This window comes from Chionomys nivalis, chromosome 14 (genome assembly GCF_950005125.1).
Source record: "Chionomys nivalis chromosome 14, mChiNiv1.1, whole genome shotgun sequence".
Lineage (NCBI taxonomy): Eukaryota > Metazoa > Chordata > Mammalia > Rodentia > Cricetidae > Chionomys > Chionomys nivalis.
Window position 1 is genome coordinate 12,775,552 of NC_080099.1, and position 25,704 is coordinate 12,801,255.

The following is a 25,704-nucleotide window of genomic DNA, read 5'->3' on the forward strand; positions in this document are numbered from 1 at the left end:
ACAGGGAGAGTGAAGCAGTTCCCCAAGGTGTGTATGCCCTGTGCTCCTAAACCTGCTCTAAGCAGCCTACGGGAAGGAAAAAAAGAAAGTTCTACTCCTTTCTCTTTCTTGATTTATGTCTTTTCAATCAATAGTCCATATAACTGGAAAACTCAAAACCTACCTTTCCCTGAAAAAAGTAAAACACTGGCCCCAAGCTGGGTTGGAAAATTGCTGCTGGATAATGCCGCCTGGGTAGAATGGATTCTCCCTCCTGCCCAACCCTGACCAAAGAGACTTTAAACATTTTTTTGCTAGCTCCTCTTTTAGAAGGATTAAAGACAGTTACTGAAAAGATATCCTTTGTCACCCAGTTGGCCCCAGATATTAGGAAAAGAAAGTTACAAAAGTTAAAAAAAAAAAAATTAAAGCTATCAGTAGGTCCCAGATGCTGGAGGAGGCTCAGAAGTGTTTACCAAGAGAACTGACAGGGACAAGGCCTGTTCCATGAAGCGAAAGTCGCCATCACCTTCTCTGATACTGAGATGGAGTTGGACTATCTCTCACATTAGCACAAATATCCCTGAGAGTATGGACAGAAATCAACCCCCAGGACTGGCCCAAGCACCTCCATCCAGATTTAATTTCCATGTGCTTCTATACTCCGACTCCAAAAGGTAAAAGTAAGATAAAACTGTATTAACATGATATAAGGGATGAACAGACCAGTTGAAGGATTATGGGCTACATCTCCTTGTCATTCTTGTATTATAGCTGGATAAACTAAGGTTGGTTTTCTAATAATCTTGGGCCACCTCTCTTCAGTTTCATCTTCTCTAAATTCCTCTGTCTATGTCTGAGTATTTTTTTTAATTTTCATTAGTAGGCCTAAGGTTTGTATCTTATCAATCAACTTTTCACACAGCTCCTCGAACAAAGCCACATCTAGTCTTTCCCAAACAGTTCTACCAGCTGGGGAGAAAGTATTGAAATATATGAGCCTATGAGGCAATTTTCATTCAAACCCCCATAGAGCCTTTGCCTATCACACCTGAGACCTTCAGTATTATCTGCTATGGAATAAATGGAATAATCCTTTTGTATACTATGAAGATGTGTTGCTATCATTGGTTTAATAAAGAGTTGACTAGTCCATAGTTAGGCAGGAAAAGGTTAGGCAGAAGATCCAGACTGAGAAAACCTGGGGTGAAAGGCAGTATTGCCAGCCAGATGTAGAGGGAGCAGGATGTGTAGAAAATGAGCTAACAATCCACGAGCCACATGGTAGCATGCAAATTAATAAATATGGGTTAATATAAGTTGCAAAGCTAGTTAGTAACAAGCCTAAGCTATCAGCCAAGGATTTATAATTAATAATAAGCCTTTGTGTGATTATTTGGGAGCTGGCTGGTGGGACAGAAAAGTCCACCTACAGTGGAAGAAGAGGAAGAGGGTACAGGGGGACGGTGGGAAGAGGGTAAATGAGAGCACAATATAATGCTATGTGTCTATTAAAATGTCACAGTGAAACCCATCATTTTGAATTAAATGCTAACTAAACAATTAACTTATAAAAAGGAAAGGCAAAAGATAAGAATATAAAATGGTTCCTTACATTTTTCTTGAACTTGGAGTTTTCTTGTACACATGACTTCATTCATGAGTTGCTTCCTTGCTTCCCTTTCAAGGGCCAGCTCCCGATCCTTCTCAGCCAACTTCTTTGCCTTTATCTCCTCTAGTATCCTGTCTAGTTCTTTCTCTTGGGCTTTTTCTTCCATTCGCAGCTGTATTAGATAGTCATTGTATATCTTTTGTTCTCTTCCCATGTCTTCCTACATGCATAAAATTTAATTCATGTTATTAGAACACAGCAACAAGAGCAAGTTTATATTTTAATACTTGGTATCTTAGGGTTTTTATGGCTGTGAAGAGACATCATGACCATGGCAACTCTTATGAAGAAAACATGTAATTGAGGTGGTGGCTTACAGTTTCAGAGGTTCAGTCCATTATCATCATGGCTGGGAGCATGGCAGTGTGCAGGCAGATGTGGTGTGGTAGCTGGAGCTAAGAGTTCTACATCTTGCAGGCAACAAGAAGTCAACTAACACACCAGGAAGTATCCTGAGCATAGGAAATCTCAAAGTACTCTCCAACTGTAGGCAGAGGCTGCTTGTTTGTTCCTGGCCACCCAGACCCAAAATAACCACACAGAAACTATATCAATTAAAACACTGCACCCTGTCTTGAAAAACAAAAAAAAAAAAAAAACAAAAAACAAAAACAATTAAAACACTGCTCAGCCTATTAGCTCAGGTTTCTTATTAACTAACTCTTACATCTAAATGAACCCATTCCTATTATTTTGTATTTTACCATGAGGCTTATGATTTACTGGTAAGGCTCTCCAGGGTCTGTTTCCTTTGGCAGCTACACGGTGTCTCTTTGACTCTGCCTATTCTCTCTTTATATCTCTTTCAGTCTGGCTATATTCTGCTTGGTTGTAGGCCAAAGTAGCTTTATTCATTAACCAATAAAAGCAACACATATACAGAAGGACATCCCACATCACCCCACAGTGACACACCTCCTAGAACAAGGTCATATCTACTCCAAGCAAGTCACTCCCTATGAGATTATATTCCAACTACCACATATGGTAATTTATTTGTTATGTGAGTGTGTAATGTGTTTGAGTGGACACATATGTGCCATGGTGTATGTGTGTGCACACTTGTGTTGGGGGAGGTGGGGTCAAAGGACAACTTTCAATAACAGGCTCTGTCTTTATACATGGGGATAGAACTCAAATCAACAGGCTTGATATTAAACTCCTTTACCTGCTGAGTCATCTTGTTAACCCCAAGGGCAGCCTAAAAGGCAGTCTTCTAGAAGGTCCCATCCTAATCTTGTGGTGCAATATACGTAAGCATTCACTGATACACTATTATGTCTGGGATTTACTTCAAAGGACTCAGAAGTAGATTGTATACAGGTACAGACAAGACAAGAATGGATTTTCAATGAAATTTGCTAAAAAGCTTGTTAAGGACACAAGGGGGCCCAGACATTCTCTGGATCTTTTTAAAATGTTTGACAGCACATTTTTGAGTAAATTCATTCAAATTCTTTCTCAAAGAGTTTCCTAAAGCAGTTACCAACACACTTTCAAGGGTAATACTGCTATTCTACAATGGGGTTGACTGGAATATCAACAGAATGACCTAAATAACCCAGAAAGAAACATTTCACCTAAGAGACTAAGCGAGGGCAAATAAGAATGTAAAACACTGTTTAACATCATTAACCATTAGGGAAATACAAATTAAAGTCATATGAGCTATTTGGCAACATGTACCATAATAAAATAAAAAGAATGACAATATCAAATGCTAAAGAGAATGTGGAGAAACTGGAGAGCTCCGCATTACTGGGGGACTAAAGCTATCTTTTATAGTCTTACCTCCCTTCCTTCCTTTCTCTGTTGGAAACTGAGCTCAGGGCTTTGTACCACAAAGCACAGAGAAAGTAAATGCCCATAGACTGTCAACTCAACAGTCAATCCTGACTGGAATTTAGTAGGCACTAAACAAATGTCTTACTTTCTTCTGCTTATTCTTATCTGCCTCCTCTTGCAAGTTTTGAAGGGCCCTTCCTACAAGTCCCATACTCAAGCCCTGCTCCTCTCTGTGCTCCTGCCGCATGGACTCTATCTTGTCTTCCAAGGCTTTTTTCAAGATGTTTCTAGTTTCCAATTTTGTCTTCCGTTTCCGGAGCTTCTCTTGTTCATTCTCTAGCTTAACTTGTGCATTGTTCTGCTCCTAAGGAGGAATAATGAAGATGAATCAGCATAGTTAAGCAAGCTGTAGTAAGGAGGCTGTTTGTTTGTCCTGGCCACCCAGAACCAAAATAATCACACAGAAACCAAATTAATTAAGTCACTTCTTGGCCCATTAGCTCTAGCTTCTTATTGGCTAACTCTTACACATTAATTTAACCAATTTCTATTAATATGTGTATTGCTACATGGCTGTGGCTTACCGGCTAAAGTTCCATCCAGCTCTGGTGGGGCTACATGGCTTCTCTCTAACTCTGCCCTTCTTTCTCCCAGCATTCAGTTCAGTTTTCCTGGCCTAGCTCTGTTCCCCTATAGGTTGCTATAGGCCCAAAGCAATTCCTTTATTAACCAATGATATTCACAGCATACAGGGGGGAATCCCACGTCACCTCCCCTTTTCTGTTTAAATAAAAAAGGAAGATTTTAATTGTGACATAGTAAAATTACATATACTTTATCCTTTATCATAACTAAGGAAAACTCTAACTATAAATTCTTCATCTCCATCAAAGACTCCAAAAAAATATAACATTACCTAAGTAAACAGGATGTGCATTGTAAGCAACTTCCTAAATTCTAGAATTGACAGAGACATCTTACTGCCTCGACAGTCACCCAAAGTTCTTCTGTACCATTGGGGCATCCATCTTCAGCCTACAGTTCCATAGTATCCAGCAGACTTTTCCACGAAGCAGGAAGTTTCAAAGACACTTCCACCTATATTGGCGGTATTCAGTCACATGTTTCTGTGTCCTGCAGAATGTCTGGCAGACCTTTTCAGGAAGCAGGAACCCTGAAGTCCCATCTCACCTTTAGTCAAGTTCAGCAGTCATTTTTCTGCAGGTCCTGCATGTCCAGTTCATCAAGCAATTCAGGCAAGAGCAGTTTCTTGCCCAAATGGCTAACCAACTCCATAAGAGCCTCTTCAAATGCCTGTCCATCTTCTTCTTGAAGTAGATTGGTGCTGCCAGCAGCAACTGTGTCTCATTGTAATAAAAAGTTCTAAATTCTTAAAACATTTAAATGCCATATTCTGAAGGTCTCTGAATGATTTGAAGAATACCTAACTGAAATATACCTCTATTAACCTATATTCTTAATTATACATTACGTTTTTAAGTGAATTACATAATTAATCAAGAGCAGAATTATACATATAACAAGATTAACTTTAAATTTGCATCAATAAACCAAGATCTATACCAATTCAAATCTTTATAGCATATCCCCTTTTAAGGTGTAAAGAAACATTTAAAACAATATTTGGGAATGTGGGTTTAGTACTCTCCACACTACTTTCTGCTGTTTATTGGGTGAAATAATTTTTGGGGGGGTATTCAAGGCAACCTTTCATGGGGTCTTGGTCCATCAAGCCACATTAGTCTAGAAGGATTCCATAGGTTCTCATCTTCTGTGGAAACAAAAGAAGAACCTCTTTTCCAAAGCAACATATCCTTAGACTCAAATATTAAAGTCAAGATACCTTTACGTTGGTTTAGCTTAGCAGCCTGTACAATAAAATGTCTTTCTTTACTTTGCTCCTTCACAGCTAAAAAATTCAAAGAAGACACAATATACATAACCCAGACTCTCTGTGAATGTTCCATCTTTATGTGGCTTATTTATTTTTACTCTATTTTACTTCTTTTTATAATTCTCTATACTCTTTTTCTTCTCTCTCCCAAGCCTATGTACATTTATCCAACACTGTGACCCATTTAGAGGTCTTTTATGTCTGAATCTGTCCTATTGTGTATCTGTAATTCTTTACTATCTAGGAGTGCTTCTAAAAATGCTAAGTGCTCCTTTAAAAATTAAGGTGTGCCACTGCTGGGGAAATATGGCACTGCCTGCTTGCCCCACCCAGTTTAGGATGGCGGAGCTGCTTGCTGTCTCTGAGAGCCATGCACAAAAAGCCCCATTTCTAGGCACATAGCCAATCCATGTTGTCACCAAGCAAGCCATAACACGTTGCTCACAAACCCCATCCAAATGCTTAGCCTCCTGAAAGAGCCAGAGGTTGCACTGGCAGCAGGGCCAGAAAGCTGGTATTTCAAAATGGCACAGCTTTTTTCCTGATAATGCTGAGTCAGGCAAACCTCTCTTAAAGGAGCTGCAGCACGCCACCAGCAAACAGCAAGAAGCTGTATTAAACTCTGTATTTTTTGTGTCTAGAATTTTTTTTCAAGTCCTCTCATGTTTTAAGTGGATTTTAGTTGGCCACATGGGAGTTAGAAAAAAAGGCATGGAGCCACTTCCAGAGACAGATGTGCTGAAACTTTGCTGATAGGCCACAACCTGGTGGTATGCACAGATTAATGAAGATGGATTAAATTAAGATGTAAGAGTTAGCCAGTAAGAAGCTAAAGCTAATGGGCCAATCAGTGATTTAAATAATATGGTTTCTGTGTGATTATTTCGGGGCTAAGCAGTTGGGAACCAACAAGCGCCCTCCTTACTACACAAAGCAAGTGAGTTAATTCATTTTCTCTACATTGGTGAGCCTAAAGGATTTCTTAGAAATATATACACACAGCTGCATCTAGAGGGATTATAGAAATGAAGCTTGCTTTTTTAATAAAGCTGAGCCAGAAATAAAGCTTTACAGGAATTGTTGTGTGTGTGATTGTAAAGTGATAAGTAGGTGTGTATCTAAAAATGACCAAAAAAAAAAAAAGTAAATGTAAATGACCTTTGACCCCAAGTACTCATCACTCACCACTGTGCTCAGCATGCCAGCCCCACTCTTCCAGGCCTTATGCTTTTATGCACACCTGTACATCTAGACTTGAGTATACTGCTAAGAAGCAATGATACTTCAAAGTGGAAATATCCTTAATGGACCAGCCCCTAGCTCCAAGTCAGAAAACTGTGTTAACCAGTTGGAAACTGCTACATTCATGGAACCCATCACCACATCACAAGCATATGAAAGGGCTCACCAGGAAGCGGGCCTCCTCTTCCTTCATCTGCCTGGCTGCCTGCCTTTGTGCCTGCAGGCTAGTGACCTGAGCATCCAGCCCCAGGCGTGTGTTTTCCACCAGCTCCCTCTGTCTCCTCTCTTCTTGAGCTTCTCGCGTTTCCTTGGCTAGTCTGTCTTCCTCCCAGAGCTTTGCGTACATCTGCTCTTCCACCAGCTTCTGCCTCTTCAGCTCCTCGTTGAATGCTATCTGTGCCTCCCGTTCCTCAATCACCTTTTTCTCGTGGATACTGACCAGTTTACTGCGGAGCTCCTCACAGCGTTCCCTGGAAGGGAAATTTAAAAAGGCAAACCCAGCATTTCACAGTGCTGTGTCTAGGCATACATTTACACAGTAGTGCATAGGAGAAAGGGAAGTCAGAACAGCCCAGATGCAGGCCACCTGGACAGAGGAAATGTGAGGGAACCACGGGGAGGGAGGCAGGTTCGAGAGAAGGCCACTGAGATACAGGTGCTGCCATCAGCCAGAATCAGCAGCTCTGCCATTTCCTGTGTGACTTTGGATCAAACATTTAACTTAGATGTGTAGTGGTGCATGCCTTTAGTACCAGAAAGCAGAGGCAGGCAGATCTCTGTGAGTTCGAGGCCAGCCTGGCCTACATAATGAGTTCTGGGACAGCCAGAGCTACATAGTGAGACCCTGCCTCAAAAAGAAAACAAAACAAAAAGAGTGAACTTATGTCGGCCAGCTGCCTCTCCTTTAAGGTGCCTGGTCTGAACTAGTCCTACCAGCTGTTCCTGCATCCTGTGCTCCTTGCTCACTAGAACAGTTTACTCCTCCTATCGGCCTCTAGAGCGGTGCTTCACAACCTTCCTAGTTCTGTGACCCTTTTTAACACAGTTCCTCATGCTGTGGTGACCCCCAACCATAAAATTATTTTTGTTGCTACTTCATAACAGTAATTTTTCTACTGTTAGAAATCATAATGTGAATAAATGATATGCAGGATATCTAATATGCAACCCCTATGAAAGGGTTGTTCAACCCCCAGAGGGGTTGAGACCCACAGGTTGAGAACCACTGTTCAGTAGGAAGGATTAGGGCAGAGTGTATTGCTAATGGAAATTCTAAAGAACCATTGTCAGAGGCAGAGTTTTCATGGTTCTCTGAACCACATCTCAATCTGATTTTGCTGTTTTCTCATCCTGCTTTGGAAGTGCAGTGAAAATGAACTCTTGTATTACCTTTGTATTCTACCGGTTAAGTGAGAACTTACTCCTAGACCATCTGGTCCTGAACGCAGCTTGAGAGGAGATATCCATTTGCTTATTCATGCTCAGGGACTTGAGAACCTAACTGACATTCACTTTCCTTAAGTCAATCAACATAGTATCCAATCAAAGAGTTTGGCATAAGTCTCAAAAATATGTATTGAAGGCAGGTGTGTGGCAGTCCCAGCACTTGGGAGGCTGAGGTAGAAATATCTTGAATTCAAGGCCAGCCTGGGCTACACCATGAGTTCTAAGCTAGCCTAGATTACAAAGTTAGACCTTTTCTGAAAAATGAATGAATTTGGGCTGGAGAGATGGCTCAGCAGTTAAAGCAATGGTTGTTCTTGCAGAGGACCCTAGTTTGATTCTGGCACCCACATGGCTGCTCACAGCTGTCTGTAACTCCAGTTCCAAGGCCTTCTTGGGAACTAGGCACACATTTACATCCATGCAGGCAAAAATGATCATAAACAAAAATAATTAGTCTATTTATTAAATAAATTTTTAAAAGGCTAATAGCTGTTTTAAACCCTTCCAGGAAAAATATTGAACTTTTCAAATCCCTTCTGAGACTGAGATCTTAAAATTAAAAGACATATGAAACTGGTAATCATATCATGTGACAATCACTACATTTAAGGACTCGAATAAAAAAAAGACCAAAATGAAGAAACCAACCTGTGAAATTTAATAGCGGCTGGGCAGTGGTGACACATGCCTTTAATCCTGGCACTCAAGAGGCAGAGGCAGGTGGATCTCTGTGAGTTAGAGGCCAGCATGGTCTACAGAGTGAGTTCCAGGATAGGCTCCAAAGCTACCCTGTCATGAAAAACCAAACCAAAAAAAAAAGAAAAGAAAAGAAAGGAAAAAAGAAAAAAAAGAGAAATATGATAGCATTTTTAAAATATCTGTTTTTATTATTTTTTAAAAAATCATATGTATATGTTTCTGTCTATATGCTAGTATGTGATGTGAGTACAGGTGCCATTGGGGTCCAAAAGAGGGCATCAGATCTCTGGAGTGGGACTTACAGATGGTGTGAGCTGCCACCAGATCAGTGCACTGCAAAGAGAACATGGGGCTTCTGCAAAAGCAGTACATAGTTCTCAACCCCATGATAGCAATGGCCCTAGTGCCTGTCTCATAAGAGGCAGTGAAACTAAAACTACAGAATATAGCCCTAGAGCCCTAGGAAGAAAGAGAAATCACGGGGACTATTGTGGTGGAAGCTTTGCCTGCGCCCCCTCCCCCATCTCTCTCCAAACCCTGCCACATCTCAAAAAGTCAGCCAAGCCGGGCGATGGTGGCGCATGCCTTTAATCCCAGCACTCGGGAGGCAGAGGCAGGCGGATCTCTGTGAGTTCGAGACCAGCCTGGTCTACAGAGCTAGTTCCAGGACAGGCTCCAAAGCCACAGAGAAACCTTGTCTTGAAAAACCAAAAAAAAAAAAAAAAAAAAAAAAAAAGCCAGCCAAATGATGACCCCCCCCAAGAGATGCTCAAGACCACTCCCACAGGGTACTTAAACTGCCCCCCAGAAAATGGCAGAGGCTGCTCATTTGTTATCTGACACCCAGACCTAAAATAATCACACAGAAATTGTATTAATTAAAATACTGCTTGGCCAGTCATGTAGGTGAATTGCTAGCTAGCGCTTATATCTTAAATTAACCCATTTCTATTATTCTATATTTTCCCATGAGGCTCATGGTTTACCAGTCTTTCTCTTTCGGCAGCACATGGCTTCTCCCTGACTCCACCTGTTGGACCCTGAAGTCCAGTCACTGAGGAGGAGTCGCCCCAAGAGACCACTCTCACACCGCAGTTGATGTAAAAGCAAGAGGATTTAATTCTGTCACCACAGGGTCTTTCAGCATTCGAGAAGCCAAAAGACCCCGAATAGCTGGTACAGGCTATTTTTATAGAAATGAAAGGGGAAATAAAGGGGGGGGGGAACCTGGGGGTTATTTTTCAACTATTACGATTGGCTTATTCAAAGGGCTATTGGACTGACCCAGGGCAGGAGAGTGGTTGCCAGATCAGGCGGGGTAAGGGGGAACATCTGTGGGTCATTGTGACCCTATTTCAGGGACTGAGTCAACACATCAGGAACTGAGTCAACATTCTAAGGGTTATCTTGCCCCAATTCCAGGAATGGAGCTCTATTTGGAGAACACTCACAAGTACTCAGGGAGATGGAAAGTTCCCAACATCTCAGTACATGCATGTGTAGTTGTTAGGTCCTTAGTTCCCAGGGGAGGGGGGCACTAAGGCTGAGAGGCCTTGGGAATGGCCTCAGAGTTGTCAGAAATGGCTTTAGAGTTATCCTAAACTTCTACACACCTACTCTCTCCTTCCCTATCTGCTTGGAATTCCCTCCTTGCCCTACTCTGTGCTGCAATAGGCCCAAAGCAGATTCTTTATTGACCAACGGTATTCATAACATACAGAGGGGAATCCCACATCAATATGTGGTTTTTCAGTCTCTCTCTCCTGTCTCCTCTCTGGGAGGCTGGAAACTCATCCAATAGCCCTGGGCTTTTTCTAGTTTGGTTTCATCTGGTCTGATTTGGGTTGCTGCGTTAGTGGAGAAGCTTATTGGATGCAGAAACTTTTCTGGAGATTCCACCAAGAGGCTGTTTTCCCCCACCAGCCCAGGGACATGCAGTGGGAGCAAAGAATCAGCATTCCTCCATTTTGTCTTCTGCCTCCATCTTGTATCTTGTATAAGCTATTTCCCATAAAAATTCCAGTCCTCAGAAACGGCTAGAGGACAAAAGTAACAGGGTAGCCATCGGGAAAGCACAGATAACTGCAGACTGTTCCCACCAAAGGTCAGCCAATAAGTAAACTGAACAAGCAACAGGTGAGATTCGAAAATAAAATTTCTGGCCGGGCGGTGGTGGCGCACGCCTTTAATCCCAGCACTTGGGAGGCAGAGGCAGGCGGATCTCTGTGAGTTCGAGAGCTAGTTCCAGGACAGGCTCCAAAACCACAGAGAAACCCTGTCTCGAAAAACTAAAAAAAAAAAAGAAAATTTCTGAAAAGTCCCTAGACTATCACCCCACACTCTGCTAATGTAACTTCTCTGGGTTTTGCCTTAAATAGTACCCTCTAGAAGGATGGGATACTGTAATGGTCTATCCTGTCCCTTTAAGAGACAATCCCCACCCACTACCCGCCTTCCACCAAGGCAAGCGAATCTTCCTCCCACTTCCAGCCTGAGCTCTCTCTTTTCCATCTCTTTCCTGAAGAGGTAACTTCTGCTCTCTTCCCCTCTCTCCCCTCTCTCTCTCCCCTCTCTCTTCAGAAGAGGTGGCTGCTGCTGCGGCTCCTCTCCTCCCCTCCCACTCTGCCTCCCCCCTCTCTCCCTCCCCTTTTACTGAATAAACTCTACCCAAACCCTCTCTCCGCAAGGCATACCTATCCGGCCCTGCCTCTCACCCGCCCACTCCTTTAGAGACCGGCTGCCCTGCTGATCTGCCATGTTCTCTCACCCGCCACCTTCCACCCACCTGAAACCTACAGAGGCCCCGGAGTTGGGACCTTCCCTTCATGGTCAGCTGCTCACTGCCGCCCCACGGGGAACGGGGAACGTGGCAGTTTATCTGAACTGTTACAGGGCACCTCCTCTCACTGCTGCACTGATAGCTTGTATTGTGCACACAGTAAATCTTGCATTTCCATGAGTCGGTCTCTCTGGTGGTCTTTTGGGGTTCCCACGGACAGGGCATAATAGGAAACACCACACCTGCACTCTGCCGAGCTAAAATCAGCTTTCCGAGTCATTTCCTTAGTGGCCCAGGGCCTCCTGCGATTTTGGGGGTGTCCTGCCAAAAAGACACAGCCATGCCAGGTCCCTGACCAGTTAGTGGAACAAGGACATACCTTGTTCCATGGGAACCCTTCTTCAGAAGATGTTCCATTTAGGAGAAAATCCCATAACCCCCCCCCCTCTTTTTTAACCCAAAGCCTACCACAGTGAACTCATTGCGCTAGGCTTTGGTCCTAGCATAGACTTCAGAAATGAGCACCTGCAATTGGATTAGATCCCCAAATGCCCTTGGGCTGCCTTTTACAAGATCTTTTTAAATTGGGGCTATCTGATACTGTATGTCCTGAACACCTGATTTCTCTGTGCACTAAGGCCTGGTCTCAGTATGTTTGAATTTTCCACCCTCCATGACCTTGAAAACTTTTGCCAGCTTGGAGCAGAGTGGACAGAACAGTTATGTGTCCATGGTTTCCGGGTAATGCGCTTCTGTCCTTCCCTCAGTATATAGTGTCTCACAGCACTGGTCTTGTTAGCTAGGGTCATGGCACCTCCAGATTCCTGCCTGTTTGGGAACTGAAAATTCTACCCTGACTCTGCTGCTGGAGACACTTGCCCCTCTCCCACTTCCTCCAGCCCCGCCTACCCAACCCCCTCCAACAGGTCATGTGTTCTATTGAGAGGCCAACATTCCTCACATTCCTCCCCCTGTCCACCCCTCCTCCCTTCCCCTTCTCCAGGACAAAAGTCAAGGAACAACTTCCTCCTCACCCACCTTCCTCTCCACCACTTCTTCCTTCTGCCCCTCCTTACCCTTTCCTGCCATAAGCCACAGCCTGAACCCCTTCTGAACACTGGCCTAATCCCAGAATCCTCCCCAGTCTCTTCTCACACTTGGTCTCGCCAAACCCCTGCTCTCCTTTCCCCTCTCAGAGAGGTAACTGGAGCTCCCTTCTTCCTTCAGGACCTTTCACACATAGAAAAGCAGTTGGGTTCCTTCTCTGCTAATCCTTCTGTTTCTATCAGGGAGTTTCTTTAAGTGTCCCAGGTCTACTATTTGACCTGGCATGGCCTCTAAGTCAATCCAGACCTCCAAGCTCACTCCCGAAGAGCAAAGTCGAGTTCAGGCAGCAGCAACACAGTTGAGTACACTCATCTTGACCCAGCCTTCCCAGCAGGAGCCATGGTCCTGGACACTCATTTCATTTCTCAGTCAGTGCCTGATATTAGAAAGAACTTTAAAAAGCTGAGAAGGGTCCCCAAATTCCCATACAGCAGTTGGCTGAAAGACCCTACAGACCCCCTCCTCAGAACCCGCAGCTAGCAGACTCCCAGGAGAACGTCCTGTTTGCTTGAAAGATTCTCAGGATCAGCAGCTAGCCTGCTCTCGTGAGAGGAAAACAGGATATCTATAAGATAGGACATCTACAAAGCAGGATAACTGCAAAGTATTATATCTATAAGATAAGAACAGGATGTCTGCTGCCAAATATCCATGCTGGGAGAGGAAAAACCATTCATCCCCCCCCCCCCCCCCCGCGCGCGCCTCATTCCGATAACCACGCTTCTGCTTCTGTAAAACTTGCTTTTGCTGCCCTCTTTCCTATAAAAAGACCTCCTCCCAGTCTGCAGGTGCACAAGTCCTCCAAAAGACTTTGCTGCCCGCAGGTACCTGTGTCTACCTAATAAACCTCTTGTAGTTTGCATCCGACCCGTGGTCTCGGCCTGGTCTTTCGGTCCGGGGGTCTCCACCTGAGGGAAGGTCCCCACCAGGGGTCTTTCATGGCGAAAATGGCTTTTAAAGTTTTCGATGCCCAAGAAGAGGGACAGACAACGTTGCAGTGGAAGGCAGCGTTCCAAGTCCAAGCTTCACCAGTTGCCCCAACCGAGGTCACTGGGAACCCCACAAAGGAAGCAAGGGAATTTGATCACAAAGCTCCATCCCATCAGAGCTCAGACCAAGTTAATTGCCAGGAGTCTGTTTCAAATGTGACCTGAGGCCACTGACCCAGCAAGGCTATGCCCTTTCTACCCACAGCCTAGACACCGGAAATCAGAATGCTCCCGTGCAGGCTCGTCCTCTATGACATGCTACAGAGGTCCAGCCTCACCAACACCGGCATCCAAGATGCTGCCAGCCTTCAAACTGCTCAGTCTGATGTAGCCCATTGCCCTCTCTGAGCCTAGGGGATGCTGTAGGCAGTGGGTAAGTCCACCAACTTTCCACTCGAGCTACTTACTCTGTTTCAACATCACACTCAGGTCCTACAATACTTTCTCACCAATTTCTGTCGTGTGGTAGCCTATCCTTCCCACTTAAGACCCTGTCTCTTCTTTTTTTTTTTTTTTTTTTTTTTTTTTTTGCTTTTTCCAGACAGGGTTTCTCTGTGGTTTTGGAGCCTGTCCTGGAACTAGCTTTTGTAGACCAGGCTGGTCTCGAACTCACAGAGATCCGCCTGCCTCTGCCTCCCAAGTGCTGGGATAAAAGGCGTGCGCCACCACCGCCCGGCTCCTCCCTTTATTCTTGCAGGGCAATTCTTCTCACATTTTGTCCTGATCATACCTGCCTGCCCCGCTCTCCCTGGGGGCAGAGTACTCCTCAAGCAGCTAGTTCCTAGGACTCCAGAGACCATACGGGCAAGACCTTCCACTGTGATCCTCACCACCCCTTCCGCTGATGAGCTCCTGGCACATCCACACTGGTACCATTTCCCCAGGCTCAAGCAGGCATCTGTTCAGGATACTTGGTCTGTCCAACAGCTGGGACCCTCCATCCTCCAGTTTTCCAAGATGTCCCAATGAAGGGCCTGTCTGGTCTTCTTCCTGGCATGCTCATCTTTGTCAGTACAGCTACGACAGGTGCTAATAATTAATTTTTTCCTAGCTACTCGCCTTTTCTGCTTCCTCAAGAAACAAGTGCCTGCCATCTCCAGGATGGCAGCTAACTAAATGCTTTTCCACTCACACCTGCTGAGTGTGCGCCCATCAACTCCCGACCCCTCCTCTCCACATGGTCCCATGCCTGCAGGAAGCAGCCAGATATGAACTGGCATCCATACACCCAAAGAGTCTGGGATGTTCTGGTGGAAGCTCCATCTCAAGCCCCCTCCCCCATCTCTCTCCAAACCCTGCCACATCTCAGAAAGCCAGCCAAATGATGACTCCCTCCCCCAGAGATGCTCAAGACCACTCCCACAGGGTATTTAAACTGCCTCCCAGAAAACAGACATGTGGTTTTCTGGTCTCTTTTTCCCATCTCTCTGAGGGGCTAGAAAAACCGTCTGGGAGCACTGTGTCCATTAAACCTGGGCTTTTTCTAATTGGGTTTGATTTGGTCTGATTTGGATTGCTGCATTAGCAGAGAGGCTTATTGGGGTGCAGAAACTTTTCAGGGACCTTTCCAAATATTTCATTTTAAGATTGGGGCTATATAAATGCATAAATACACAACCTGCTGGGTCTGTCTAATGTTGCTTTATGTATATGATTTCAGGGTTGACCACACAGCATTGTAAAACTAACGAAGAAGTTCATCCCTGCAAGACTAATTCTCCTACTCTCAACATTCCCTAGTTGCCTGTACTTATTTGCTTAGATGTGGCACTGTGTGAGACAGTCACCTTCCACAGTTCTGCAAGCTTCCTTATACAGCCCAGGCCACTTGCCTAGGGATGATGCCACCCACAGTGAACTAGGAATTCTTATATCAACCACCATTCAAGACAATTCCTCACAGACATGACTACAAGCCAATCTGATCTGGCAATCCCTCAATTAAGGTTTCTCTCAGAAATCTCTAGGCTGTGTCAAGTTGAAAGCTGAAGCTACCTAGGGTGGACATACATGCACACATGCATGCATGCATACACGTGCATACACACACACCTTTTAAAGGTAAGGAGTGTGTCTTAATTTGTGAAATTAAAAGCATCTGCCATACTCTTGATGATGTAATGCAATAGGTCATTTCAGAGAAGGAGTACTTCCTTCAAAGCATTGAAGGAACAAATTCAGAATATCTTAAGGTAGGAAGGCAAAAGGACAAAGGACACTAGAGACAACCACAGATCAGACTGACTACAGGGAAGACAGGGATCTGAGAATGAGTCAGAAAGTGGATCACAAGTCTGGATGATCAGACATGATCACGGCACCAGGCAATAATCAGACCGTGGTAACTGAGGCCCTGCCATGTATTTGGCAGAGGTGGAAAGGGCCCTTGCTTGGCACTTTCATTCTCGGGAAGTAAGCATGAGCAGGATTTTAAGATGAGCTGAGCACTTGTGTCTTAAGTGATCCACATAATCAATCTATGTATTTAGGTGATTACCAATATTTAAAGTATGATTACTATGTGCTGTGGTACAATGTACTTCTACCCTGTAAAGATTTGTCAATTGTATTGCTTTAATAAGACACTGATTGGCCAGTAGCCAGGAAGGAAGTATTGGCGGAGCAATCAGAACAGGAAAATTCTGGGAAGAGGAAAGGCTGAGTCTGCAGTCATCACTCAGATGCAGAGGAAGCAAGATGAGAATGCCTCACTGATAAAAGGTACCAAGTCATGTGGCTGACCCAGATAAGAATTATGGGTTAATGTAGGATGTAAGAGTTAATAAGAAGCCTGAGCTAATAGGCCAACCAGTTCATGATTAATGTGTGTTTCTTTGGGACTGGATGGCTGAGGGATTGGGCAGGACAGAAAACCTCTGTCAACAACTGTACTGTGTACACTCTTCTAAGGTTACAACTTACTGTAAATTAAATCATTTTTTAATATACCAGTGAGAATGCGGGACTGTCCCTTTAAGACAGTGGTCACTCTTAAAAGAAGGGAGATTATACAACCTAAAGAAGTTGAGCCCTGTTACCCACAGCTACCTCCAGTGCACAGAGAATTGAAAAGCAGCCTGTGCTCAGATGGTTCGTAATATAGTCTGGCTCCTCCATGCCCTTTGTCATGAAGGTAATGTTGAACTAAATCACTGATGTGAAACTTCCACCAGCTTCTCAAAAGTTACAAAATCTGGTATTTCCTCTGTTCTTGAGGTTGCTCTGGGGGCTTTCTCTGAAGAAGATCCTCTGTGCCCAACTGCCACCCATCCCAGATGCTCCAATGGGGGGTGTGCTCTCTTCCTCTACTCCCTCTCCTCTCCGCATACCCTCTCCCTCTACTTCCCATCACCTGTGAGGCCCCCATAGTGTAGTCCCACACACTTCGCTATTTTCTGGCTAAAGTTCTCCCACCTCAAGGGTCCACCATGGTCTTGAAGCTCTTTCTTCTAAGAAGCACCATTGCTGAAGGGTACCATGTGTGCCCGCGCTTCCTTTCCTGGACTAGCAGCAGCAGCTCTGCCATTATTTCCTTAACTTAACCACCCCACGTTCACCTTCTGTTTGTCTGCTCTTCCAATTTATTACCTGAATTGCTGCTCTAATTTTTCAGCTACAAACTCCTGCCTCTCTTTTTCCTTCTTCTCTCTTAACAACTTGGTTCTCTCTCTCATTCTGTCTTTTTTCTCTTCAATGGTTTCTCCTTTTGCCTCCATTTCAGCAAAATAATTGCTTTCTTCTGATGCTAAAAGTTCACGTAGCCTGAAACAAACAAACAAAAAACTAAATAATTTATTCATAAAATTATCATTCCAATTGACTTTCGTTCTTCTGAGTTATTGTCTATGAATTTTTTAAGAAATAAATGACCACTAAGGGTGAGGAAATAACTCAGGAAAACCCTTGCCTTGCGAGCATGAGTTTTGTCCCCAGAAGCCACTTTGAAAAAATAAAAAAAGAATTGTCTGGTGATCCGAGTTTGACCCTGAGACCCACATAGTGGAAGGAAAGAACCAACTCCCCAAAGTTGTCCCCTGACCTCCATATGCACAATGACATTCACTCCCTCCAATAAATAATGTTTTTTTTTTAAAAAAAGGTCACACTGTGGTTCTCCACAAAATAAGACCTCAATTTGTGCCATATTTTATTTGTGAATATACAGATAAAAATATGAAATGCTTATCTTCAAAAGTAGCACAGTGGACAGATTCTAGTTAAAGAAATAAACCCTAAAATAGTATATTATTTTTCCATCAAAATGTAGTAAATAATAAAAGAAGTGAATAAGTAAAAATAATAGCAAACAATACTTATTGGTTTTACTATAAAAGTCAGCCATGACCTTCATTTGACTTCATTGTTTCATGCACAATCTTAAAACACTTGTGAGCTGAGACATAACAAACTTGCCCAACATAAAAGAGACCCAGGGTTTGGTCCCCAGTGCTCAAAGGAAATAAAAGTGAGTGCTTCTGGTGTGCTTCAAAGCCTGGACTACCAGGTTTGTGAGCCTTACTTATTCCGCCGCTCTTCAGTGTTGATGATAAAGCCTTGCATGGCATCCTTGACTCTTGATTGCACGAGACTATCAAAGTACTTGCGGTCATTGTGCTGGATCCAGTCAACTCTCAGGCGATCCTGCTCGTTTGACTTAATGGAAGCCAAAGTAGTGTGATACTTGTGGTAGCTGCGCTGGATTCTTTTCAGATGTTGTTCAGTCCTTTGAGCCTTGGGAGGCTTGGCCCTCTGAAAACAAATGACAGCTGTCACTCACAATAGGCAGAAATCAAGAGCTTGGCTGTGGATAGAAAAAAATTTGTGTGCTGTAGAATATTTTAAGGCATGTTACTTTTATTTATGCTCCAGAACATGTGTTTAATGATGCAAAAGATGTGTTTGATTAAATAAAATTCGTCTGAGGTCAGGAGGCTGAGTCAGCTACTAGCTGACAGGAAGTGGTAGAGAGGAGCCAGGTGGGGAAGGGTTATTCGGAGGCCCACAAGAGCTTCTGGAGAGATGCCAGGAAAGGAAGTGAGCTACCTGCTATTCAGCCTCTCTGAGGAGCAGAATTCCACAACCTTTGAATCTTGGGTTCTTTAGAGGGACAGAGATGTAGATAAGTTCTTTTCCTGGCTTTGAAAGAGTCCGTGAAAGATTGAGGGAACAGAATTCCCTCAGGCTGCTGCTCTTGCAGCCTAACGACAGCCGTGTCTTAAAACAGCAATAATTTTAAAAGAGGGCAACACACACATACATCTTGCTGTTACAGCCAAGAACAGCTTAAGCATCTAAGGGATAAGTTGTTTGGTTCCCTGTGTTTGATATTCATCTAATCAGCCTCAAGTACGAAGAGTCTCTGGTTTTCGATAGGGTGTATTCTGATTACCCAATTGTAAACAGGAGATAATGTTAGTAATGATGCATTTTACACACGTAATCTACCAAGTGTAACAAACACTGTACAGTATCTGTTGTCATTCAGCCTCAGGATCTCTCTTGAGCCTGGTGTAGGCTTCATCTCAATGTCCTGCCAAGACCTTAAGAGTAACCTTACTATATATTACTAGTCCACAAAACAATCCAAATTCACATTTTAAAGCACAGCCTACTAAAAGCCTATCAGTTTTGCACCATAATAAAAAAGTAAGTTGAATCATGAGTTACAGATCATCTATTTTTCTTAAAAATTCCTTTCACTAAAAGTAGATATAATTAGTTATGTGGTGGTGGTGCACACCTTTAATCCCAGCAGGCAGAGGTAGGAGGGGCTCTGTGAGTTCAAGGCCAGCCTGGTCTACAGAGTGAGTTCCAGGATAGCTGGAGATGTACAGAGAATCCCTGCCTCAAAAAACAAAACAAAAAAAAAAGGTAGAAATTTGAGCATCATTTTGTACCCCTTTCTGCATATTTCTACCAGGTCAACCTGAAAGACCCCTCCATATTTGAAAGACCTCCATGCCCACGTACTATATTAAACTCTGTTGAAATTTAGCTAGGCCCCCCCGGCTCAGCTGATGCTAAAACTGGATATCTATGGGTTGCAGACTCACTGACGAGGCTAAGGAGAGGGAATCCCCCCCCCCCCCAAGACATTCTATCTACACTGTCAACTTGCTGCAGGGTGTTTTATCTGGTTTTATGGTTTTTCAGGGAAATTTGAGAATAGACATGGGGTCGTCCCCAGGGTGAGCTAAACCTGCCAATTTGAAAGCCAATGAAATGCTTGTGCTATACTATCCTTTTATGTCATCATTTTTCCCTATAAATATGGCTGTTTGAATTTGCCCGGTGTGATCAGTTGGCGTAAGCTGCTGGTGCACACGCAGGCATCTGTGTAATCAATAAAGACACCTCTTGCTGATTGCATCTGTTGGCCTGAATTATTGAATTTGGGGGATTTCTCCCACCGCCCTTCTCAGATAGTAGTGATTCCAAGTCATCCTTCGGACTGGGTCTGTTCTCTTGCCTCGCCCCAGGAGAAAGAACCCCTTTTACAAAGCAGCTGACCCTCTGGCTAGTGAGAGAGAGGTAGAGGAGTTGGGGAGACAATTAATTGGCAGAACTTAAGTCAGAAATATCCAGGTGTTCCCTGTTATTGAAACTGTGGGTCCTCAGGGGATAGACAGAGGCTACATATGCAGTTTCAGTTTAAGGATGTAAGACAGCTTAGAGGCCATAACCGCTTGTGGGCCACATGCTCCCTTTGCTGCTGCCTTGGTGGAATCCTACATGGATCAAAATTTGACTCATAGTGATTGGATGCAACTTTGTAGGGCGGTACTTAGTGGAGGAAATTATTTGATTTGGAGGTCTGATTATCAAGAAAATTGTAGAGACGGCCAGAAGGAACACTGCTACAGGGAACCCGAATAGAAGTGTGTACATGCTCACTGGCGCTGGACCGTGTGCTCCACTTAATCAGAAAGTCATGTATGACCCTGGGGTGTATGTTCAGATTGCCACCACTGCCTTAAGAGCCTAGAAAGCCTTGCCTGACAAGGCTGCTAGGGGTCAGTTATCTAAGGTGCTGCAGGGGCCGTCTGAGCCTTATTCAGATTTTGTGAATCTGCTCTCACAGTTAGCAGGAGGATTTTCCCTGATGTTAAATGCCGCCATGCCAGTTATCAAACAAGCTTATGAGAATGCCAACAAGTACTGTCAGGAGGCTATTCATCCTCACAAGCATCGAGGAGGGCTGAATGATTTCATCAGACTGTGTAAGGACTATGACCAAGCCCATATCGCCAGGGCTGTGATGGCCGCTGCTCTGCAGTGTCACAGTCTTGGGGCACAGCCCAAGTTCTGCTTTAACTGTGGACAAGTTGGGCATTTTAAAAAACAATGTCCCAAAAAAAAAAAAAATTTAAAAGCCGGGCGGTGGTGGCGCACGCCTTTAATCCCAGCACTCGGGAGGCAGAGGCAGGCGGATCTCTGTGAGTTCGAGACCAGCCTGGTCTACAGAGCTAGTTCCAGGACAGGCTCCAAAACCACAGAGAAACCCTGTCTCAAAAAAACAAAAACAAAAAAACAAAACAATGTCCCAAACCGCCCTGGAGACCTGTCTTCAGGTAACCCTTGACAACCAGATTGAGCCTCAGGTAGGAAGCAACCTGGCTTGTGCCCCCGTTGTAGGAAAGGACATCATTGGTCTAATGAATGTCAGTCTAAGACGGACGCTGATGTCATCTGCTCTCTGGTCAGTTGGGAAATGGGAGGAGGGGCCCACCCCAAGCCCCACAGCAAGTTTATGGGGCACTAGAGACTTCTTCCATGACATTCACTCCTTAGATAACTGACCCCTAGCAGGAGGGGAAATCATTCATTTTTCTTATGCTTTTATACCCCAATACAAAAGGAGGGAAGAAGGAAAAAGACTGCTTTAATATGACACAAAGAACAACCAAATCAGTTACTTGCTTCAATATTTGAGACATCAAGTCATTATTTCCTGAGTAAGGCATTTGATGCTTGGGCAGGAATGTTCAGTGAACACACCCTAGACCAAGTATCCTATAGGCAGCCACTCCCTATGTCAAATTTCCAATTTTAAATGAAGGAGCACAGGACTATGATTGAATTCTTTGGCCTTTTGTCAGTGTGGAGCAGATCCACCTCTATGGATCATCTTAATGTCCAAAACACCAAATAACCACACCCTAAGTCAGGGTGTATACCCATACTCATTGTCAACAACTTTGAAAGAACAAAAATAAGCTCAAACTCTGACCGTTAGACAAGGTGGAACAGGCTCACATCTCTGTGTGTCCCAACAAAAAAGAAAGAGGATAAAGTTGGGTGGGTATGGAAGGAGGAGTGGATATGGGAAGAGTTGGGGTAAATACAAGCAAAACAGGCATAGAACTAGACACTCTCAAAGAACATAGATAGATAGATAGATAGATAGATAGATAGATAGATAGATAGATAGATAGATAGATAGAAATAGATGATGATAGATAAGATAGATGATAGATAGATAGATAGATAGATAGATAGATAGATAGATAGATAGATAGACAGACAGATAGATAAAAATTTAACTGACAGGTTCTAGAAATATTTAATCAACCAGAGATGTGAGTACTATGTTCAGAGTTCTATGTTCAAAGTGCTTCAGATAGTATAAACCTGGAGAGTAAGAATTAGGGGCTTTCTCAAACCTGCTATTGTGACTTACTGTGCACACATTTTTTTTCTAATCGGTTATTAGCATCAAAATACTTTCGATGGATAAAGTATTCAACTATACATGTTAAATTTAACTATACATGTACTAAATTGTAAAAGTGAAATACCAAAAAGGAAAAAATGAAGAAAGAAAAGAAGGATGGAAGAGATTGATACGAGAAATTTACTCTTACTTGGTTTGTTTTTGAAAGTTTGAATGAAAGGCCTATGCTACGTGACAGAACCCATAGGTATGGGGTCATTCTACTTTGACTAAAGGCCAGAGAATTGAAACTTCTGTTCCTTCAAGGGAATTGACTACAGTTCAAATAACAGGTATGGCTAACATCCAGACTTGGTATTTCAGGTATTAAGAAGTAGGTCTGTACCTATCTCAAACAAAAGTCTAAGGCTCCAACTAGATTCCTACTCCCTTAGGGAGATAACTATGGGTTTCACCCAAGAAGTAGTTTGCTTACAGAATGTTTTGGTCTAGGGTATGAGTGTATTTTTTTGTTTTTTTGTTTTTTTTTTGGTTTTTTTTTTTTTTTTTTTTTGGTTTTTCGAGACAGGGTTTCTCTGTGGTTTTGGAGCCTGTCCTGAAACTAGCTCTTGTAGACCAGGCTGGTCTCGAACTCACAGAGATCCGCCTGCCTCTGCCTCCCAAGTGCTGGGATTAAAGGCGTGCGCCACCACCGCCCAGCTAGGATATGAGTCTTTCTTGTCTTGTTCTGGCAACAGAATTTTAACTAAGAATGTAGCCATTAACCCTTCAGCTGGTGAGGTCATTCCTTGCATCATGTTAATGCAGTTTTATCTTATTCCTAACTTTTGGGGTCAGGGTATTTAAGCAAATGGAAATTAAATGTGGGTAATTTTCAGTATTCACTGGAACTCCCTATCCTATGCTTCTGTTTATTATTTTCACTAGAGTCTTCATTCTCTTTACTTATTTTTCTAATCCCCATGCCCCTGCCCTGGTAAGTGGTATCCTTGTCAAAGCTGGTCTCCGACAGTCATAGATATTTTGGGGATAGTTCAGTTTCTTTAAATGTATTCTCTATGTACACTGGTCACTCAGAAGTTGGAAGTGTGCATGCAGTTTGACTATATAGTAACACACCAAATGAAATCTCTTTAGCTATATCTTTATCATTTCTGTTTTGCTAGCCTTAAGCCCACTCATCCCACATTAGCCTCTCGATGTGAATGAGTGAACAGTGTTTCTGGGTGGTCTCGATACAGTGTCTGTACCTCCTGGTGCCATCAAGGAATCAATGGAAGCCGGGCGGTGGTGGCGCACGCCTTTAATCCCAGCACTCGGGAGGCAGAGGCAGGCTGATCTCTGTGAGTTCGAGGCCAGCCTGGTCTAGAAGAGCTAGTTCCAGGACACGGACCAAATGCCACGGAGAAACCCTGTCTCGAAAAATTAAAAAAAAAAAAAGGAATCAATGGTCTTATCTTATGACTGGTTTTATCCAGTCATCTTTGGTGAGGTGTGGCACGTGGGTGCTCAATCATAGTAATAAACCCAGAAAGCACAAGGCAGATCCATTCTGCTGAGTTATATTTAGAATATAAGTGCCAGAATGACCAGATACTGGGGTTTGGTCATTGTGGTAAAGCATTCAAAGGAAACAAACACAGCATCCATCCAAAGATAAACTGATGAAATGCCTCAGGTACACAAAGAGGCACCTAGGTGCAGTTGACAGGATGAAACGGGAAACAGCCCAAGAGGAGAGTAGAAAGTGCATCACGAGAAGCAAATCCACATCAAAATGATTTGGAGTCTAGAGTCAACTAATTAAACTGCTATTCTCTAACATTCCTGGTATTTTATGTGTGCGGATTCTGTGATAGTGAAGTAGAGCAGGGTCACTGGGCAGGAGACACAGAAAGAACTTAGGCTTCGGGTAGACATGTGTGGACTGAGACCACCACCCAGGCCAGCCAGACGCAGTGGTTGCCAACGGTCAGGACAGGAATCAAGACCTGAGGTGCACTTGACTAGAGCGCACGAAGAGTTGGTGAGAAACAGCATGAGTAGCAGCTAGACCTGGAAGCCCTGGAAGGCTTGGGGCATTGAGACATGGTGTCATGTAGCTCAGGCTGGCTCAAGTTCCAGCTTAACTGATTACCCGCCTCTGCCCCCCAAATGTTGTAGTTACAGGCTGTGCCACCATGCCTAGCTGAGTTCCCAGTCTCTGGATGAAGAAGGTGGGACCTTGAGTTGTCTAAAATGGAAAAAGGTGATGCCAGTCAACGAACAGGCTTGTCACTGACCCAAACCCACACTGTTTAATAGAAATAGAATACAAAACAGACACACAACTTAAGTTTTTCTTGCAATTGAACTGGTTAAAATAGAATATTAATTTTGATAATATAGTTTATTTATCCAGTATATCCAGAATATTATCTTATCAATATGTGACTCTGAGCATTTTCAACTAACACATTTCCAGAAGGGAAAAGTCATGCATGGCTAGCAACTACAATAATGACACAAACCCTTCTAGAACACCAAAAGAAGATCGAGGAAGGACTTCGCTATGACAACATCTCAGGTTCCTATTTTAAAGAACAATACCCCCATCCAGGCTTGATTCTGACCTATACTCTAGGGTTTCTCATCTGTTAAATCAGAAAAAGAAATGTGCTAGTGGCTGACTCCATCACCTTTTTAAAAAATTGTTTTTTCCTACAGAATTTCTGAGGGTCCAAGCTTCACCAATTACCTCTCGTTTCTTGTCACCCCCTTAGACACCAGAGAAGAAACAACTCTGGTTCTTTTGCCTCCTCCTTTTCCCTGTGAGCACACAGTATTTAGTGGCCTGCTTCTGCTATAGCAGTCTGTTTTTCTTCTCCCTGTTCCTTGTTGGTTATGAACATAAATAATAGTCGCCAACAAATGGCCTGGATCCCAAATGCTGCATTGAGATACAAGACCCAAAAGTATTTGATTCTGTTGTCCATGAAGTTATCTTGAGCTTGGAAAGCCCACAGCAGTTTCCAGACTACTTTTTTCCAGGTTCAGATTCTAAAGTCCTGGGACCTAGAGAAGAGGGAGTTCTGCAAGTGGAAATATGGAACGCGCCTACGGGCCATAATACAACTGTATTCTTGATTAGCCCAAATCTTACTGTCTTCCACAAGTTGCCACCACAGTAAACATAACCTATTACCTACTTTTAATGGCTTATTTAGGAGAAAGCGGTTTCTTCATCATGTGGATGGGGGTTTAATGAAGGGGGTCACTGGATTTACCCCATTAATACTATAAACCCAGTACTGGTTCCAGCCATAACTGATTACATATGACTGATTTTCTAATCTGTAGAAACAAGTATTCAGGAATTAAAAAAAAAACATATGCATGGAAGACCAGTGTCTGTATTGCTAGCAAAATTCATTTTAA

General features: G+C 43.4%; 1 protein-coding gene across 2 annotated transcripts in view; it reads right to left on the reverse strand.

Moving 5' to 3' along the window:
- Cfap53 (cilia and flagella associated protein 53) overlaps nt 1–25,704 on the reverse strand; it is a 36,910-nt gene that overhangs the window by 10,489 nt on the left and 717 nt on the right. Inside the window, exons 2-6 of one of the 2 annotated variants that reach the window (XM_057788850.1) lie at nt 18,133–18,362; nt 17,202–17,375; nt 6,760–7,063; nt 3,582–3,800; nt 1,595–1,811 (exon numbers count right to left, since the gene is read on the reverse strand). In XM_057788850.1, the coding sequence (XP_057644833.1) occupies nt 1,595–1,811; nt 3,582–3,800; nt 6,760–7,063; nt 17,202–17,375; nt 18,133–18,362 (1,144 nt within the window). The remainder of the gene's footprint in view (nt 1–1,594; nt 1,812–3,581; nt 3,801–6,759; nt 7,064–17,201; nt 17,376–18,132; nt 18,363–25,704) is intronic. The other variant, XM_057788851.1, reaches the window with a different exon arrangement.